The 17667-nt window shown below is 58.1% G+C and overlaps 3 protein-coding genes across 9 annotated transcripts; all 3 read right to left on the bottom strand.

Annotated features, from left to right (window-relative positions):
• Positions 1–4651: 4651 nt before the first annotated feature.
• HYAL1 (hyaluronidase 1) lies at positions 4652–7013 on the bottom strand. The gene is made up of 3 exons (XM_071755665.1): positions 5362–7013; positions 5147–5236; positions 4652–5058 (listed from the first exon to the last, which is right to left on the bottom strand). The coding sequence occupies exons 1-3, from the start codon at positions 6247–6249 to the stop codon at positions 4741–4743; spliced, it is 1296 nt and encodes a 431-aa protein (XP_071611766.1). The 5' UTR covers positions 6250–7013; the 3' UTR covers positions 4652–4740.
• Positions 7014–7081: 68 nt separating this feature from the next.
• HYAL2 (hyaluronidase 2) lies at positions 7082–10218 on the bottom strand. 2 transcript variants are annotated; one of them, XM_071755659.1, is made up of 4 exons: positions 10144–10218; positions 8730–9673; positions 7999–8088; positions 7082–7831 (listed from the first exon to the last, which is right to left on the bottom strand). In XM_071755659.1, exons 2-4 carry the CDS (start codon positions 9654–9656, stop codon positions 7433–7435), a joined length of 1416 nt encoding a protein of 471 aa, XP_071611760.1. In that variant the 5' UTR covers positions 9657–9673; positions 10144–10218; the 3' UTR covers positions 7082–7432. The 2 variants fall into 2 exon arrangements, with proteins under 2 accessions (XP_071611760.1, XP_071611761.1); XM_071755660.1 differs by having other exon boundaries at positions 10120–10144.
• Positions 10219–13145: 2927 nt separating this feature from the next.
• On the bottom strand, positions 13146–17662 carry TUSC2 (tumor suppressor 2, mitochondrial calcium regulator). 6 transcript variants are annotated; one of them, XR_011728205.1, is made up of 5 exons: positions 17354–17662; positions 16955–17075; positions 15647–15850; positions 15404–15517; positions 13146–15276 (listed from the first exon to the last, which is right to left on the bottom strand). XR_011728205.1 is itself a non-coding variant. In XM_071755672.1 (4 exons), the coding sequence occupies exons 1-4, from the start codon at positions 17503–17505 to the stop codon at positions 15268–15270; spliced, it is 396 nt and encodes a 131-aa protein (XP_071611773.1). In that variant the 5' UTR covers positions 17506–17662; the 3' UTR covers positions 13146–15267. The 6 variants fall into 6 exon arrangements, 3 of the variants coding, with proteins under 3 accessions (XP_071611773.1, XP_071611774.1, XP_071611772.1); XR_011728207.1 differs by having other exon boundaries at positions 15685–15850; XR_011728204.1 differs by having other exon boundaries at positions 15404–15850.
• Positions 17663–17667: the final 5 nt, after the last annotated feature.

The raw sequence follows: 17667 nt of genomic DNA, 5'->3' as shown, positions 1-17667 counted from the left end.
AGTAACTTTTGAAATTGCAATCTGTTGAATCAGAGGAATGACATTTGATATCCCTGCAAGTGCTGGGAAACAAGAGGCACCACATTCAAGGCGACAGCAGCATCTGTGGCCCCTGAAGACTGTTTTACACCTCTTCTAGATAGAATCATAGAATCATTTTGGTTAGAAAAGACCTTTAAGATTATCAACCATTAACCCAGCACTGCCAATTCCACCACTAAATTATGTCCCTAAGAACTACATGTACACATATTTTCATCTTTTAAATCCCTTCAGGGATGGTGACTCCACCACTGCCCTGGGTAGCCTGTGCCAGTGTCTGGCAACCCTTTAGGGGAAGAAATTTTTCCTAATCTCCAATGCAAACCTCCCCTGGCACAACATGAGGCCATTCCCTCCTGTTGTTCTGGGTAGCACCTCGAGCCACTCATAAATGCAATTGTCCTTGGACACATTTTTATGCCTTCTCCTCCTCCTGGTCTCCTGTTTCTCTAAGGTGCCTCTCCCCACAGCCTCTGAGCTCCTTTGCTTTTGTGAGCTGCTCCCCCCTAAGCTTGCTGGTGATGGGGAGTTAGATGAGCTTTCTGTGACTGCAGGTAAACAGAACAACCAAAGCCCATGCCCAGACTCACCCATCCCCAGGACACTCCTGTCCTGCCCCCACACTGTCTCATGCCTTGTACTGACCTGGTGGTGGATTAAAGTTGGTCTCACATGAACACAGAATTTTGTCATCACTTCATGCTGCTGGCACTGATTCTCAATATCTCCTCCAAGTGCAGAGCACTCAGCTCTGTCTTCATTCAGCTGCAATGGGCTTACAGGTATCCAGAGCAACATCAGTACTGAGGCTACAAGCTTCTGCTGCAATGTAAATGGGATAAAAAGCATTTTAAAGATCTACATGGCATCTAATTTCAAGCCATACAGTTGCTGTGACTGCTTTTAGGTAGGATTAAATTATTCAAAAAATGCTGCTTACTTGTACCCTGAGTCCAGAGGCTGTGGGAGAAGCTCAGCACCCAGCTGCAAGGGCTGCAGGAGAAATGGGCTGAAGGGACCTGCTTCCCATTCTTCTGACTTTTGTTTTATGACTTCTGTCCAAAGCTTTGTATGAAGTGGAGTGCAGTGGTAAATGATAACTAAAACAGCTCCTGAGGTCTCAAAATACAGTCACCATCTTGATGGTCAGACCATAGGCATAGACAAATACAAAACTGAAAACAGCATCTTAGTGTCTGATTGGACACAAAGGAATTTGGAAAAATTCTCTTTTTACTGATTTTGACCTTCTTACTCAGGGAACAAGGCAGGGGAGAACTTTTCTTATTAGCTTATTACCAGGCCTCTAATTTCCAACTTGTACCTGAAAAACCTGTGGGTTGTTTGGGAGAGTTTTCTTCATCCTGTTTTATGCAAGACTTAATCTACACTTTACCATTCAGCTAGGACTTCATGTCCAAGTCATATTGAAGCATTTAAGGCTTCTCACTAGCAGTAGCTTCATTCTAGATCACAGAATAATCTTTCTCATTTCAGAGCAATCAGCAACTGAATTTTCTCTGCTTGGGATAGGTAACCATAGTAAGTACTTCAGTTCTTTTGGGCAATAACATGGGGCTTAAGCTACCAAGGCAAAAAAAAACCTTAGTGGTTGAAATGAAAAGCTGTGCAATGTAAGGACAGTTTTAGGTGGCAGCCTGCCCTTATTTCTTTAAGCAGCACATGGAAAAAGCCTAAAAAGCAGTTTGGAGTGAGCCCAGAGGACAACTGAGCTCTGAGCACAGCAGATTTCTCAGTCACCCTGAGCACAGAAGATGGGAGCTGGTGTGAGGGCATCATGAGCATCCTGCACCCACCTGGTGTGGAGCAGGCAGAGGTGGGACCCACGCTGTGGGATCTTGGTTGGCTCCTCTCCAGCCCAAGCTCTCTGATGTTGTGGGTGGACTCGCAGAGCACTGCACAGGTAAAAGGTGTAGTGTGGTTTTCAGACCTGAAAAAAAAAAAAAATATCAAACCAGCCCAGCAGATGTTCAGTGGATCTAAGCTGCCTGTTGGCAGAGCATGCCAGGTCTTACTTGTCTCTGATTCTTGGAGGCTGGAGGATAATGAGCTGGGTTACATGCAATCCAGTGTCTTGGGTATCATTAGATATATGGCAAGAGGGAAGAACCAAGGAATAGCTACCACAAACAGGATGAATAAAACAAATCCTCTTATACCTTTTAAACTATTATTATGTGTTCGTGCCCAGCTTGCATTATTTCAACAACAAGAAGCAGGTCTGGTCTGGGTTTCCAGGCTCAGATGAACTGCAGGCCAGCACCCAAAGGCAGGTTTTCTTGCAGTGCTTGTGCAACTGCTGACAGGGTTAGACCCTTCTGCAAAGCCAGAAGAGCATCTTTCCTGATACCTGTTTCAATGCTCAGTTCAGTTAATGGGCTGAGATAACATAAAATACTGTGCCCAGTACAAGTCCCAAACCATCCCCTAACAATGCACCAGATATTCAGAATCTCAAAACCTGAAGGCAAAGAAATGACTGAAAGCTCCAGGCACACAGCTGTGATACCTGCCAGGCAAAAGGAGTTCTTGAAATTCAGACATTTTCTTTGTCTGATTAGCAGGGTGAACTTTGCTTTCAATTCCAGCATGTAATACATGGTAAATATCCAATTCTCTGTAACTTGGGAGGAGTGTGTTTGAGTGTTCATTAAGTTAAATCACATTCCACATACAAAAAATATTAAGATAACATTGTTTCCAACATCCACACCCAACATTTACCGAGCTAACTATATAACAATTAGATTAAACAATTAATTCTGGGCCAAAATCCAATTCTGACTAATTTTTAGGGGGGGAACAAGCTTGGCAAAGAGTTTGGTAATAACCCAGTATATGTTCCTGAAAGCCATGACTGGGGAATCCAAAGAGCTGATCCTGGGTACCTTTCTCAGAGCCATAGTCAGTGTAACAAGAAATGAACAAGTCAACTGTAGCAGCTCTGTAGAAATCAAATTCTGGTTCTTACTGGGGTCCATAAGACTGCTGAGGGTACTCACAACCCTAAGTTACTCATGCCAGGATGGTGGTGGTAGTGACTGCTTTTTTGGAAGACATTTGTGCCCATCTTGAAAACAGGTACTTGGAACTGTTTTCATTGTCATGAAGTTTTGCTGCTAAAACTGTGTTACCTGTACAAGCTCTCCTACCTGTGACAATGAAGGCATCTGCACTGCACTTGCCCAGAGAGAAGGCAGGAGCCACCTTGTCCCCAGGAGAGAAGAAAAACAGCAAGTCCCTGCTGAGCAGTTTCCCTTCTGTCTTCCTGCTCTTCTGAAAGAGATGTCCTCTGGCTCTGTGCTGCAATGTTACTTGGAAAAGGAAAGGGCTGGAGGAATTCAATTTTCCTTTTTGACTGGGCCCTGGGCTACCTTCTCCTGTGTCTGGCAGAGGTTTCTTCCTACACACTTGCTGCAGTTCTCTGCATTTTGACAAACGTAAAATTTAGGCTGTGATAACAGCTTGGATGAAATTTCCTTACAGTCAGCATCCAGGGACAAGACAACAAAGACCATATTACATTTCTGCAGCAGGGAAATACCAAACCTTCCATTTATTCCAGCACTGCAGGGCAACAGTCAAGTCCAGCTGATCTGCACCATGCCTCTCTGTCCAGGCCAGGCCTTCAGTGATGCTCTGGCAGCTCCAGGAGACCCTCCCTGCTCTGCCCAAATGCCCACCATGGGGCTCTGCCCACACTGTCCCTATGCTTAATGTCCTCACCTTTACTGCCCTAACACTCACGGGATCATAAACAATCCAGAGAAGGATTGTGGCAAAAGGGAAGAGCATTGCTGAGTCCCAGAGCCTGGAGATGACCTCTCCTTTGCAGCAAAACACCTGATCCAGCAGAGAGGGAGGTGATGCTAAAGCTTTACAGAGCAGGATTGGTTTTGTTCCTCTTGTTCTTACACTGGAAAAAACAAAGAGAAGTAGAGGAACCAAAGCAAGGAACAGGGGAGGCACACATCCCTGTCCTTCCATTTCCTTTACACAACTTTTGTGGTGTTTTACTTTCAGTTGATCAGCCCCTGGGAGACTGCTGAAGTGTGGGAAGGGAGCATCATCTGGGCACACACCTGTTCCCACGTGGAAACTGTGCTCTTCAAACCACGGAGCCCATCTCACGAAACAGGCAGAAAACAGGAAGAGATTTCTATTTTCTTGCATTTGTTCAGCTTGGGAAATGAACTCCACACTGCTGGAAAAACCCAAGGGAAATAAAGGGGCCCTGGGTAAGACACAGGGAAGGTGCAGCAGCATCTGGCTGAGGAGGGACCCCACACAGCCAGCACTCTGGATGCTGGCTGAAGCTCCAGCCCTGCTGCTACCCTGCTCTCTGCCAAAGGCTGTGGAGCAGCAACTCAAAAGCCACCAGCACAGCAAAGACATTTCTGGAGGTTCTTCGTACCTTTTCCCATAATTTTTTCCTCTTTTTTTTTTTTTACTGGCTTCTCTGAGGTATTCCACTCCCAGACCCCCCAACCGATGCACAGCCCTTGGCAGCATCCCAAGGCAGTGCCAAAATCACTGGGGGATCCTTTTGCCCCAAAACATACCTTGGTGGAAGACAAGGAGACACATGCAGGTGCCTATCAGCTTTATTAGCAGCCGTGTTCCCAGACCCACAATGTCACCCTGCTCTGCCCAGTGTCCTCGGCACCACAGGGGAGCTCACAGGGCAAAGCTCTGCCTGTCACAGCGGGGTCCCTGCCACTGGTCATAGCACTGGCAGCGGAACTCCTCGGCCAGCCGGGAGACATCATCACCAGGTTCCAGGCTCTGTGCCACCAGCCAGGGCTTCCTGGCTTGCAGGTCGATGGAGAAGCGGGAGGGATCCAGGTGGAGGAAGCCTCGCTGGTTCTCCCGGCGCACGCAGCGGCCCCGGCCCGAGCAGAGGCTCCGGCTGCACAGCTCGGCGCTGGCCGTCACGTTGACGATGTAGTGTCCCAGGGGCCCCTCCGTGTAGTCCTTCAGCCTCAGGCACATCTCCTGAAATGGCACCCGGTGTCATAGCCCTGCACGGATAGGGCAGGGAGGTTCGGGTGGGCAGTGGGAAGGTGCCACCCAGCACACTCACCTTGGAGATGCTGTAGTTGAGGCTGCCCCAGAGGACGATGCCGGCAGCGCCCTGAGCGGCACTTTCCCCAATGGTGTTGATCAGGTCCTCCTGCAACCGTGGGAAGAGAAGTCAACGGTGCCCAAAGGCCCCTGCACTGCCCCGGCAGAGCTAAAGACTCCCCAGCACCAACCCATCAGCCTGAGAGGTGCCCACCATCCCCACATCCCCATCACCTGGGAGAGAAAGTCAGTGGTGCAGTCAAAAGCAATCTGGGAGTAGGGCACGACGGGGATGCTGCCATTGACGACAGCAAAAGCCTCGGCCACGCGGTGCTGGACGTAGGGAAGCACTTTGCTGGTGCCATTCAAATGTGGGGGCAGGTAGATGCTGGGATAGAGTGCCCGGCTGCTCTGCCAGAGCCACCACAGCTCCTTGTTCCTCTCGTGCTCCACCTCCGGGCACATCCCAGTGTAGGGCAGGCTGTCAAAGTCATTGTTGTAGCAGTTGGGGAAGCCATAGAACCCCCAGTAGCCACCAGGACGAAGGGTCTTGCCCAGCTGCAGGGTCCACTCCATGAAGGCACGGGCACTCTGCTCAAACAGCTTCATGGCCTCCTCCTTTACCTCCTTGGGGGGCCACTGCGGGTGCTGCTGCTGCACCAGCTCCTCTGACTTCTGGTGGTAGATATCCATGGAGTCCCAGTTGCGGATCCACAGCGGGCGCCACTTCTCCCAGTCAATGATGGCCAACCCATCATAGGCAGGGCTGGGCAGGGTGACCTTGATGTCCTGGGTGGCCTGGAGCAGGTGGGCCAGCAGGCTGGCGTTTTGGGGAAGCCCCCCATTCACTGGCACCCCCTCAGCCGTGTAGTAGGGGAAGCGCCCCAGCTCCTCACTGTAGAAGAGGGTGATGTCCTGCCCGATGAAAGACTGATGGTCATTGGCCAACACATCAAAGACCTCCAGGTTGATGGTGACATTGTACTTCGTGGTGCAGCGCTCGGTGGGGATGTTCCAGATGGTGACGAAGGGGCGGTTGATGAGGACAGGGCCAGGCCCCCCCGTGTAGGTCATGGTGGGCAGGAGCAGCAGGAGGACCCAGACGGACCACTCCATTGTCATGGTGACAGTGGGTGAAGGATGGGTCCCAGAGCTGAAATGGGCTGAGATCTGGGCAGACGCTTTTGTCCTTAGCCCAAGCTGGGACCAGCCCTAACCCACAACCCCGTCCCCAAGCAACACCAGTCACCAGGGTCACCTCTCCCACTTCCTGACGTGAAGTCCCCAAGATACCAGCATCCGCAGCCCAGCGGGGTGGCTCTGGAGTGCGCCGGCAGCGCGCCTGCCCCGGTTAATGAGCGCTGGGGAGGAATGCGCAGAGTCAACACCCAGTGACCAGCCGGCGATGAGCTGGCCTGGAAAGACAAACAGACACAGACAGGGTGTGGGGGTCAAGGTCACGGCGAGGGGGGTGGGCTGCTGGGGTAGCGCAGAGAAGAACATCGGCCATGAGGCAGGAGGAGGAGGGCACTGCTGGGAGGAAGCTCTCGACGTGGGGCAGGATCTGGTGAGTCACAAGCGCCGGGAACACTGGTGCCACAGGAGAGCACCGCCTGGGGACAGCAGCACCCGGCGACACTCGGGGCAGAGGTTCGGTTCGGTTCGGCCCGGGCCGCAGCGCGCTACCCACCCGACCCTCGCCGCACCGAACCCTGCCCGGTCCCGGTCCCGCCCTCACCACGCGCTGCGGGGCGCGGCCAGCCCGGGGGAAGCCCCAGGTGGGCGGAGCTTAGATCAAGGGGCGTGGTTATATGAAGGGGGTGTGGCCTCAGCGGCCTCCACGTGGGTGGCCCAGCCGCGTCCCGCATCTCCAGCCCCCGCAGCACCTTCCCCGACCCGCACTCCCACGCCAGGGTGACCCCTCCCCCCATCCCCAAATCAGCCCACAGCCCACTGACACTTCGCCCACATTTATTCGAGGTAAAGCACTTCAGTGTGGGGCAGCGCACAGGGGCTCAGCACCACGTAGCACCCGCTCCCTGCCCCCATGCCCCCCTTAGTCCCCCCCGCCCCCTTTCTCTCCTTACAACAGGAGAGGCCGCCCCCCAACCCTGCCCTCCATCCCCATGAGGGGCACCCGCCCTGCAGCAGGAAGGGCAGAGGGGGGGGACAACAACACACCCCCCTCCCACCCGGAGAGGGGCAGCACCCCCATAACAAGCTGCCACACTGGCAGGGTGGGGGAATCTTAAATAGATCCCCTCCACCGCCACAGAAAGGGGGTGCCAGCTCAGTCCAGGGGGGGTCAGCACCAGCTGGCGAGCACCAACAGCACCCCAAGCCCCAGCGGTGCCAGGGGGGCCGGGGCATGACTGCGAGGACTGGCGGGCACCTGGCAGCTGCTGCCCTGCCAGCCCTGGTAGCAGTGGCAGTGGAAGTGGGTCCGTAGGAAGAGGGTGTCAGCAGGGGACAGATGGCCCTCGGGCCAGTAGAGGGGGCCTTGGGAGTGGTCCCCTTCCCGGCGCCGCAGCTGGAAGCTGGTGGAGTTGAGGTGGAGGAAGACATCGGCGGTGCTGTCCTGGCGCAGGCAGCGGCCCCGGCCCTGGCACAGCGTTGTGCTGCAGAGCTGTGCTGCCGTTGTGACGTTCACGATGTAGCGGCCCAGGTCCCCCTCCAGGTAGTTCTTGATGATCTGGCACGAGTCCTGGGGGAAAGGGGAGCATCAGGTGTGTGTTGGGGTGGCCCAGAGAGAAAAAGCACCCCAGATGTTGAAGGCATCCCAGCAATGAGCCACTGGTCCTCCTCTCTAGGGGCAGGTAACCCCCCCAATTATCACCTATGTCCCCAAGGGCACACTGACCCCACACTTACCCGGTTTTTAGTGTAGTCTGCATCACCCCAGAAGATGGCCCCAGCTGCACCCAGTGCTGCGCTCTCTCCAATGGTGGAGATCAGGTCCAGCTGCGGGGACAGAGTCCAGTTAGTGCCCAAAGACCCCATTCCCCCAGCACAGTGTGCCTCAAAGAGCCCACTGTGGAGTCAGAGAAGCAAAACTCATCCCTGCTCCAGGCCACAAGGAGAGGGGACTGTCCCAGCTCCATGGGGGCAAGGCTTCCCAACTCCACCACACCGCCTCAGGGGCTAAGCCAGCACAGTACAGGGGCTGTGGACTCACATCCCTCAGGGTCTTGGCTGCCAGGACCCAGGAGTCTTGTGGTCACCTGATGATGGTGACCAGTGGTGCTAGCCCTGCTGCTAGATATTTTTTGCCCATAAGTAGAAGGGGAGAGCAGGGGCAGTTTGTGGGCCCTCAGCATTTACCCATGGAAGAGTTGAACTGGGGGCCCATAACCCCCTTGGGAAGGAGACAGACAGAGACATGCACTCCTCCTGGCTCCCAGACCAGCCCTATACCAAAGAGTGCTGCTCTGCATGGGGACAGCCAAACCACAGGGTGCTGGTGACACCATAAGCATGGCCACCAGCTTCAAGAGCCATCCCACTCTGTGGATGGAGATGAGACACAGGCAGAGGGACCAACTTGGCTGACCCCAGAGGCGTGTGGGGCTAGGGATGAGGACATCCTGGTGGCACAGCCCTACCTGGCTGAGCACGTCCAGCTTGCGGCTGTAGGTGGGCCGGGTGTAGACAAAGACAGGCAGGGAGTAACCGTCATGGTGTTGCTGCGAGATGCGCATGGCCTCCATCACCCGTGCCCGCACAAACTTGCGGCTGTTAGGGGTGGACGCCAGGAGCGCTTCGAGGTAGATGGAGGGGTAGAGGGCCATGCTCTCCTTCCAGAGCCACGACAGCTGGTCATTGCGTGTTTTCTCCACATCCGGGCACTGCCCGGTGTAGCTCTCCTTGTTCTTGCTGTAGTCATGGTTGTAGCAGTCGGGGAAGAGGTAGAACCCCCAGAGCTGCTTGGGGCGAAAGCTCTTGGCCACACGCAGGGTGCTCACCATGAACTGCCGGGCGGCCAACTCAAACTCAAACACTGCCTGCTTGTTCACCTCCTCACGGGACCAGTTGAGCTGCCGCTGGTGCACCAGATGCTGAGACACCTCCCGGTAGATGTCCTTGGGCTTCCAGTTGCGTGCCCAGATTGGCCGCCACTCCTCCCAGTCAATGACAGCCAGCCCTTCCATGGCAGGTGAGCGGATGTACTTGCTGATGCCCGCCTGGAGGTTGGCAAGGTGCTTGGACAGGCTGCTGTTTTGGGGGATGCCACCGTTGATGGCCACACGCTGCTTGTTGTAGTAGGGGTAGAGCCCCAGGCGCTCCTTGTAGAAGATGGTGAGGTTCTGCCCCACGAAGCCCTCGTTGGGGGAGGCATGCAGGTCAAAGATACTGAAGTCGAGGGGCACCTGGAAGCGGGGCTTGCAGTCCTGGGTGGGCACGTTCCAGGCCACCAAGAAGGGCCGGCGGGTGAACAGGGGGGTGGCCGCTGGCTTCTCGGGGGGTTGCCAGGCCAGGGCCAGCAGGGCCAGCCAGGGAACGGCCACGGCCAGCGCGCAGCCCCCACGCATCCTGCCCAAGGCGGGGCCTGTGGGCAGTGGGAGAGGGGCGTCAGGAGAGGCGTGAGGGCAGGGGGTGGCTCCGTCCGCACCCCCCAAGGCAGACCCTGCCCTAAGCCCCCTCCCCACAACCCGGCCCGGGGCAGAAGTGTGCCGGGACGGCTCTGCCCGCGCCCCGGGGACTGACGCCCGGGAATCCCTGTCCTAAGCGGCTGCGGTCGGTCCCGGTCCCCCACGAGTAGCCCCTCACTCCCGGTCGGTCTCGATCCCTCCTCAATACCCCTTCTCTCCTGGTCGGTCCCGGTCCCTCCAGAACACCCCTTCGCTCCGGATCTCCTCTGCTCCCGGTCCTCCCCACTCCCGGACGCCCCCGCTCCCTCTGCCCGCCGCTCCCGCGGGTGCCGGCGCGGCGCCGCCTTTGTCCGACGCCGGCACACAAAGCCCCGGGGCGCGGCCCCCCGGCCCCGCTCCCCACCGCTCGGCTCCGCTCTCCTCTCACCGCCTCACACCATTCCCCGCCGCGGGCTCCCACCGGCGCCTCCTCCCCCCGCCGCCCGCTTTAAACCTCCCCGGCGCGCACCACCCGCGGGGGCACCGCCCCCCCAGCCCCCGCGTCCAGCCCCAGGCGCCGCGTGCCGGGGGGGCAGAACCAACGACCGTGGAGCCTGGGGAGGGGCAGAGCGGCGGCGGTCCCCCCCTTGTCCCCCTTCCAACACCTCCCGTCGTGGGGCTGTGGTACCGGGTAGGGCTTGGTGCCCCCCGTCGCGTTGCGCTTGGTACGGCCCGGGAGGCTCCGCCCCACCGCGCGGAGGAAGGGGGCGGGCCGGGGCGGCGGGGGGCACCGGTAGGGGGCGCTGCGGGGCGCGGGGGGGGGGGCCCAAGGCGGTGGTGACAGCGGGGACCCCAAAATGGGGGTGACGCCGGAGTAGTGGGGATGACTTCGTGATGAGGGTGTCCCCAGAGTGGTGGGGACACCGGGGTGGTGATGTCCTCAGGGCAGCAGTGACCCCATGACAGCATTGACCCTAAAATGATGGTGACCCCAAAATAGTCGTGTCCCCTATGATAGTGACATCCTTAAAAGAGCGGTGATCCCAGAATGTTGCAGACCCCAGGACAGTGGTGACCCCAGAATGGTGGTGTCCCTAGAGTGACAATGTCCTCAGGGCAGTGGTGTCCCCAGACTGGTGTCCCCCCAGCATGGTGATGTCCCCAGGTTTGTTGTTATCCCTAGAACCGTAGTGGTCCCAGCATGGTGGTGTCCCCAGAACAGTGGTGTGCCTGGAACAGGGCATCCCCAGGGTGGTGGTATGGGCAGGACAGTGATGTCCCTAGTACAGAGGTGTCCCCAGGACAATGGTATCTCCAGAACAGTGATGTCCCTGGTATGGTGGTGTCCCTAGAATAGTGGTGTCCCCTAGAATAGTGGTGTCCTTGGAACAGCAGAGTCCCCAGGACAGTGAAGTTCTGGTATGGTGGTGTCCCCAGGATGGTGGTGTCCCCAGGGCAGTGCTGTGCAGGACAGGACGTCCTGTGTGGGGCCGGACAGCCAGTGCTGCTGACTCAGCCGTGGCCCCACGGGTTTCCTGACATGAGGGACAAGGGGGGATGCAGGAGCAGCCGGGCTGGGGGGGCTTCCTTCCCGGGGCGCTGCTGAGGCTCTGGAGGGTCCCCTGGTGGGCAGCTGGACAGGCAGGACTTAGGGACCAGCCATGTGGCCACCCTGTGTCCTGCCTGTCCCTGCCAGGGCTGGCCCCAGGGGCCAGCAGGGTGTCCCCGCGGAGGAAGCTTGGGGCCGGAGTGCGAGGGTGTGCCGGCCGGCAGGGAAGGAAGCGGGGCTCAATCTGCGGAAGCACTCCCCAGCCGCCCGTGCTCCCCCGGGATGGGGTGGGAGTTCCAAGCTGGCATCGTTCAGTGCCAGTCCCCGGTGCTGAGCCCAGGGCCACCAGCACCCACAGATGGCTCCAGTTAGCGGGACCCACTCCGGTGCCAGCTTTAGTGGCCAAGATCCCACACGAGGGTGACCATGGACAGGCATGATGTCCCAGCTGGCTGCCCCAAACCTAGGCTGTGCCTCACAGCTCGTCCCGGCCCGTGGGCAGGGCTGGGCACCGGTCGGGAATGAGGCAGGGAAGGTCGGCCGGTGGCCAGGCGTTGGCTGCAGAAACCCTCGGGGGAGATTGCTGGGAGCCAAGAAATCCCAGCTCCAGCGGGTGCTGCCCTCTCCTCCGGGCAGTAAACAGCTCCCTGATCCGGCACCAAGAATGCCTAAAATTTTCCACCCTCCACGGCCTCGTGCGTGGTAGGTAACGGGCTCCCCCCGGCAGCGGGGTGGCTGAGGGGGACACGGTTCTGCTGCTGGGAGAGATGATGTCCTCAACACAAGGCAGCTTCTCACCCCCCGGGAGGGTTTGGCATTGCCGGCCCCGGTTTCCCTCCTGTCTTCTCACAGAGAAAACCCTGGATTTTGGGAGGGGGCAGCTGTTCCCAGCAGGCAGGAGAGAAGAGAGGTGGAGGTGAGCAGGGGTCGGGGTGAGCCCAGCAAGCGACCTGCAGCTGTGAATCCCTCCCTGACACCGGATAACGGGGCGTTAGTCACATCCGCCGGTGCCGGAAGGGTCCGGGCAAGGTGCGAGAGGATCTGGGCTGGGGACAGAGAGGTGACCACTGCCTGGCTTAACCTCGCTGAGCTGTAACGCTCGGTGCAGCCACCCGGTAACCCTGGAGGGCATCACAATCCGTCCCCTCCTGGGGTTGGTGCCTCTACAGATCACTGGGCAAAAATCCCAGTGCCTCACCCCGCACAAGGCGAAGCGCTGGCAGGACACCCCGCACCACTCACTCATTACAGCTCTCGTCAGCGGCTCATTTCCGAGCCGGCTTACGCGGAGGAAACGGTAAGAGGTGGCGGTGGCTACACGAAAACATTCACAGGGCAGCCGGGGGCAGGACACAGGGAAAAAAGTGGGATCACGGCTGTCCCACGGGGGAGCCGGCACCGCTCCGGGACAGGCAACATCCCGGCACCGGGTCACGCCAGGTCCGAGAATGTCGTCAGCCCCGGTGGTTAACAAGGCACTGATTTGGCAGGGCAGGCAGTGAAGGAGCAAACAGATCCTCCTGGGATCAGACCCCCTGCCTCCAACCCAGACGTCCTTCCCCACGCGAGGGGGCCTGGGTTCCAACCCTACCACGCTGAACAAGAGACTTCTATTTATATAAATACATTTTGTTTATACATTTAAAGGCTGTCACAGCAGCTACAAGTGGAGTCTCGGTCTGACAAAGCCATCGGCTCTGGCTGTGCCTAATCCAAGTACCTGGATACAGCCATGACTCCCAGCTCCTCCACCACCAGTCTGGCATCTACAAACACCCCCCCCCCCAAAAAAAAAACGGGGATCAGCAGCAAGCAGCCCAGCATAGTAAAGCCCCCCTCCTCTCAGCTCCCCATCCCACTTGCACGGCCACTCACCCTCCCCAATCAGACAGCTCTTGGACTTGTGGGCTCTACAAATAATTTTATTGAAGTTTAACAAAAGTGGACAGATGCACTGGGAGAAGGACCATAAATAGTGTATGTTTCCCAACCCCACGGGTCCTACCCGTACTCTAGAGGAGCAAGGAGCCTAGTGTTGGTGAGTATGGTTCAGCTACACATCCACACAAGAAAGCACAATGTCGCACAGAAATCATACAAAAAAATCCCAACACAAAATCAAAAGGAAAAACTTTCCTTTCTGTTTTTTTTGCTTGCTCCAACACCACAGTGGACATAGATACTATTTACAGTGACCTTCACATTTTAAGATCCCTCCGGGCCCTCCTAAGGCCCTGCTGCTGCAGGATAAGGGAGGGGTCTGGGAGTCTGGCTGCTCGGGGACCAGCCTGGGAAGCAGAGGGACAGGACACAACTTGTTGGCAGTCTGCAGAGGTTCCCTGCTGCTTTGGTGACACGGCAGGGTGGGAGAAGTCTTTTTTTTGGGGGAAGCATGTTTGACACGCTGGGGGAAGGGCAGGCAGCTTGTCAGGGAGGACAAAAGCATCCTCACTAAGCTCGTTCCCGTTTTTCCCCCCCCGGGGTTCAGGCTGTGCCTTGTCAGCAGATTTCTGGCCAGCAGCCAGGCAAGGGGCTCCCAGTCAGGGCAGGCAAACAGCACCCACCTCCTCTCTGCTCCTCCTCTGTCTTCCCCAGTACCCAAGGTGGGCTCGGTGCAGCCTCCTGAGCCCTTGGACAGCAGCAGGGCCAGGCAGCCCAGCCACGGCTTTCTCTCCTCTCCTCTTCCTGGGGGACAGCAGCTCCTGCTCTCCTGTGGGGACCCCTTCCCAGGGAGATCCAGCCCAGGAGGAATTTGAGAGCAGGCGGTGCAAGTAAGAAACACTTCAGTGGGGGATTGTTTCAAGACAAGACTCTTTTCAAGCAAGCAGGAGAACAAAAGACGTGGAAAGAAGCGCCCAGCATCACAGTGTAGGCGAGCTCAGCCCTGCCGGCTTCCCTGCCAGCACGTCCACTTCACCCTCCCTGCTCGCGCCTGCCGATGGGAACAGCGGGTGAGGGGACACGGAGGGAAGAGGTGGTGACAGGAAGACAGCAACAGCCACGCCGCCCGTATCTCCCCGAAGCCGGGAATGTGGCCCCGCGCCCGGGCGGCTCTGGGCGGGCGTGGGGATGGATACATCCAACGTAGACGCCGACAGGGCTGGCGGCCAAGTGCCAGCGGCTTAAATTAAAAATCGAGGTAGCAAACATCTGAAGTGCTTAGAAAGTAAATAAGTTCTGGAACGAAAGAGGAGGAAAGCCAAGGTGGCTGCCATGGGGAGCAGGCTCTGACCCAGTTTAAAGCTGTGCCCGTGCCCCATGGCCAGACCACCTCCACCTGCCTGCTCCTGGACAGCCGGGCAGGGAGGCTGTGGCTCCCAGCACTGGCAAGGGTGGAGCGGGTCAGGCCCTTCCCTGGCCCTGGGGCAACTGGCTCGGTGTCCTGGGGCTCGAACACAGGGGAGAGAGGTTTCAGGTTGCTGCAAGGCAAGTCCAACCTTCTCAAGCAGGAGGAAAGAGGAGAAAAGAGCAGAACCTTCCCAGACAGAACAGAGAGCCTTCCTTTAAAGTGCATCGTGTTTCTCCTCCTGCCACCAGCTGGGATGGGAGGAACCATAGATCACATCGCCAGGGAGATTTCCAAGCCGGGCACACCAATCGATTATTTTTGGGGGACAGGGAGGGAAGAGATGATTTCCTTCCTGGTCAGTGCTGTCAAAGCTCACCCCGCCAGCAGGTACATCCAAGGTGGCACTGGGGGACAGGGACATTATGAGGAGACTCCATGCCCTGCGGCTCGGCCCTGCAGCGGGTGAGGGACAGCGCTTGGCAGGAGCAAGTTTGCCGCAGAGCTGGGGACCTTACTGCCACCAGCAGCAGCCACAGGCTGCAGAGATCTGCAGGCTGAGGGACTGTGGGCAGCAGCAAAGCCAACGTCCCCAGTGCTGGGATGAGTGGGAAACACATGGAAGGGAGAGACTGAGGTCCATGAGAGTGGCATCTGATCTCTGTCGCCGTCCTGAGAGGAGCGCAGCAGCAGCCAAGTGTGCTTTGAGATGGAACCCCCTCAGCCTTCATCCTCCATCAACAGACCTGCCCAGGGCAGCAGCACAAAACCCCCGTGTCAAGTGACAGGCTGCAACACTGGCCATCTCTCCACTGGGCCCGAGGGACTCCAGGCAGCACATCACCTTACCCTGGCTCACCCTGGGCCGCGTACCTGAGAAGCAGGGAATATCCTCTGGTGGGAAGTGCAGGCTCGCTCTCCCTTTACCAGTTCCCACAAAGCAGCTTGTCTGCAGTTCCAGTTACCCATCAAAATGTCGGCTAGAGGCTACAAAAGGTATTTTAAGTCTTCTGACTCAAGCAAAGGTGTTTTTCAAGCAGTCGCTGCACAAGGTCACCCATCTCCTGCGAGGAGCGTTAAGCCAAGCCCAGCCCAGCCGGTTCCGTCCCACCTCACGTCCAGGCGAGGGGAAAGCCACCGTCCCTGCCACACACCCAGAGTCCTCCTGGGGTGGGAACACGAGGCAGCCTGGCCTGGTGAGGCTGGGAGCAGCAGGGCAGGGCCTCCCAGCCAGGGGCAGCAACCTCCGTCGACTCACACCTCGCAGATGATCACTGGGAAATCCACGTGAATGCGAGGGTGCTCTAGTTTGACTATGCCCTGAAAGAAGAGCCAGTGGTGAGCAGAGCAGACCACCCAAGAACCACCAAACAGCAGCCCTGAGCCTTGTGAGTCGCCCTACACAGACAGAGGACACGCTGCCCTCGGGGAACACGAAGCCATAAAAGCACTTTGCCCTTCGAACTCGTCCCTGGAGAGCGAGGGTTGGCTGCCACACACGGCGGGCACAGAGCTCAGCGGGGCGGGGAAGGAGGGAGCTGCTCTGCCAGGCACTGCCCGTGCAGCAGCTGGTGTGTGACTGGCAGATATTGGCTGCCTGTGCTTTTCATCCGGCACCTTTCATTCACGGGATTTAAAAGAATGAAAAGAGCTCTCTGAGAGAAAGCAGCCAGGGCAGCTGGCGCACAAGAAAAGCAGCTTTCTATCCAGAGGGGAGGCTGCTGAATGCACGCTCCCCGCATGCCAGCTACAGGCACCGTTCCCATGCTCCGTCCAAGCCTTCTCCTGTTACGACACCAGGAAGATCCGATCGGATCCGCTGGCAGGTGGGGGCTGGGATGGAGAGGGGGAAGGGGGGGCGGGGCTCAGGGCCTGCTGTCTCCAGCTCAACTCAGCTTTCCAATCGGGTGAGTTTCAGCCCACATCAGTGAGGAGTTAGTCCCACAGGCCAGGCCTGCCTGGGGAGCAGCACTGAATCCTCATCCTCCCATAACTGCCTGCTCAGTCCACAGAAGGGTCCCATCCCACTGGTGGGAGGATCACCCCTTGGAGCACACCAGAGGCTTATCTCAGGTGCCTGCCTTTCTGGGTACTTAGGAAAGACTCCTGCAGGGCTTCTCTGCTGCTCTGGTTTCATCCTCCCTTTTCTCCTTTTATGCCCCCAGAAGTTTCCCTACAAGCAGGCTCTTCTCCTCCCACTCCGAGCCCCTCAGTCGGTGTCCCTATCCCTGGTCTAGCTCTATGCCAACTTCTTATTTTAAGACGAGACTTAATCCTGAGCACCACCGAGGTACAAATCACACCACTGCCAACACCACTGTCACGCACACATCCTTCTTGGCCAGAAGTTGCCCAGAGGCAGAAGGCCCATGCACAGCGAGACTTCAGCTGTCACCATGCTCTCCCCCACGCTTCACAAGCTACCTGAGGTATCAGGTTCTTGTGGATCCTCTTCAGCTTGGCACGCTTCCTCCCGTTCTTGGTAACGATTGTCTCCTCGTAGAACTCGTGTGCGAGATCCCCATCCTCATCGTAGTACATGGAGCTGCCGAGAGAAGTGGAGAGGTGAGCAGGTGAAGTGGGATGAGATGAGATGAGATGAGAGCATGGCGACAGCTGTCAGCCCCCGGGACCAGACCGGGCAGAGCCGGCACCGCCAGTCCCGTGAGGGGCTGCTCCCCCGCCCCACGACAGGCCTGTCCCCCCCACCATGCCGGGGCCGGTCCTCGGGCAAGGCCTGCACCGACCCAGCGGCGCAGAACCCCCACCCACCCACCCACCTCCAACCCCGCTGCCATGGCAACGGCGCCCCCCGCCTCTCACCCTCGCCGTGTGAAGACGAAGGGGGTAGCGGCCCGCGCGGCCCGCGCCCGGGCCAGGGCCTGCTGCCCGCCGGGACCCTCGGCGCCGCCGCCACCCGCCGCCGGGGAGGCGAAAGGCCACAGCCCCCGCGACTTGGAGCCGGTGGTGCCCATGGCGGGGGGCGGCGGGAGCGGGACGGAGGAAGGGGGAGAGGGGAAGGGGGGGGAGGGGGGCGGGGGAGAGCGGCCCGGAGCCGCCGGCGACGCCGACCGAGCCCCTCCCTGCGCCGCCGCGCTGCGGCACTTCCGGCGCCCGCCGGGCCCCCGCACGTGACC

This window comes from Heliangelus exortis, chromosome 12, assembly GCF_036169615.1.
Source record: "Heliangelus exortis chromosome 12, bHelExo1.hap1, whole genome shotgun sequence".
In the NCBI taxonomy this organism is placed as follows: domain Eukaryota; kingdom Metazoa; phylum Chordata; class Aves; order Apodiformes; family Trochilidae; genus Heliangelus; species Heliangelus exortis.
This window is presented reverse-complemented; position numbering and strand designations above follow the sequence as displayed.

Bases quoted from the DNA above. Each gene is read 5' to 3' on its own strand.
- HYAL1 (XM_071755665.1), bottom strand. From the start codon at position 6,249: ATGACAATGGAGTGGTCCGTCTGGGTCCTCCTGCTGCTCCTGCCCACC. The intron at 5,237-5,361 runs GTGATGGGGATG...CCACGGTTGCAG, and splicing joins CCACTGACTTTCTCTCCCAG to GAGGACCTGATCAACACCAT. The intron at 5,059-5,146 runs GTGAGTGTGCTG...GTGCCATTTCAG, and splicing joins TCAACTACAGCATCTCCAAG to GAGATGTGCCTGAGGCTGAA.
- HYAL2 (XM_071755659.1), bottom strand. From the start codon at position 9,656: ATGCGTGGGGGCTGCGCGCTGGCCGTGGCCGTTCCCTGGCTGGCCCTG. The intron at 8,089-8,729 runs GTAGGGCTGTGC...CTGTCCCCGCAG, and splicing joins AGCTGGACGTGCTCAGCCAG to CTGGACCTGATCTCCACCAT. The intron at 7,832-7,998 runs GTAAGTGTGGGG...CCTTTCCCCCAG, and splicing joins CAGACTACACTAAAAACCGG to GACTCGTGCCAGATCATCAA.
- TUSC2 (XM_071755671.1), bottom strand. From the start codon at position 17,505: ATGGGCACCACCGGCTCCAAGTCGCGGGGGCTGTGGCCTTTCGCCTCC. The intron at 17,076-17,353 runs GTGAGAGGCGGG...TTCTCTCGGCAG, and splicing joins TTCGTCTTCACACGGCGAGG to CTCCATGTACTACGATGAGG. The intron at 15,518-16,954 runs GTAGCTTGTGAA...TACCTTTTGTAG, and splicing joins ACAAGAACCTGATACCTCAG to CCTCTAGCCGACATTTTGAT.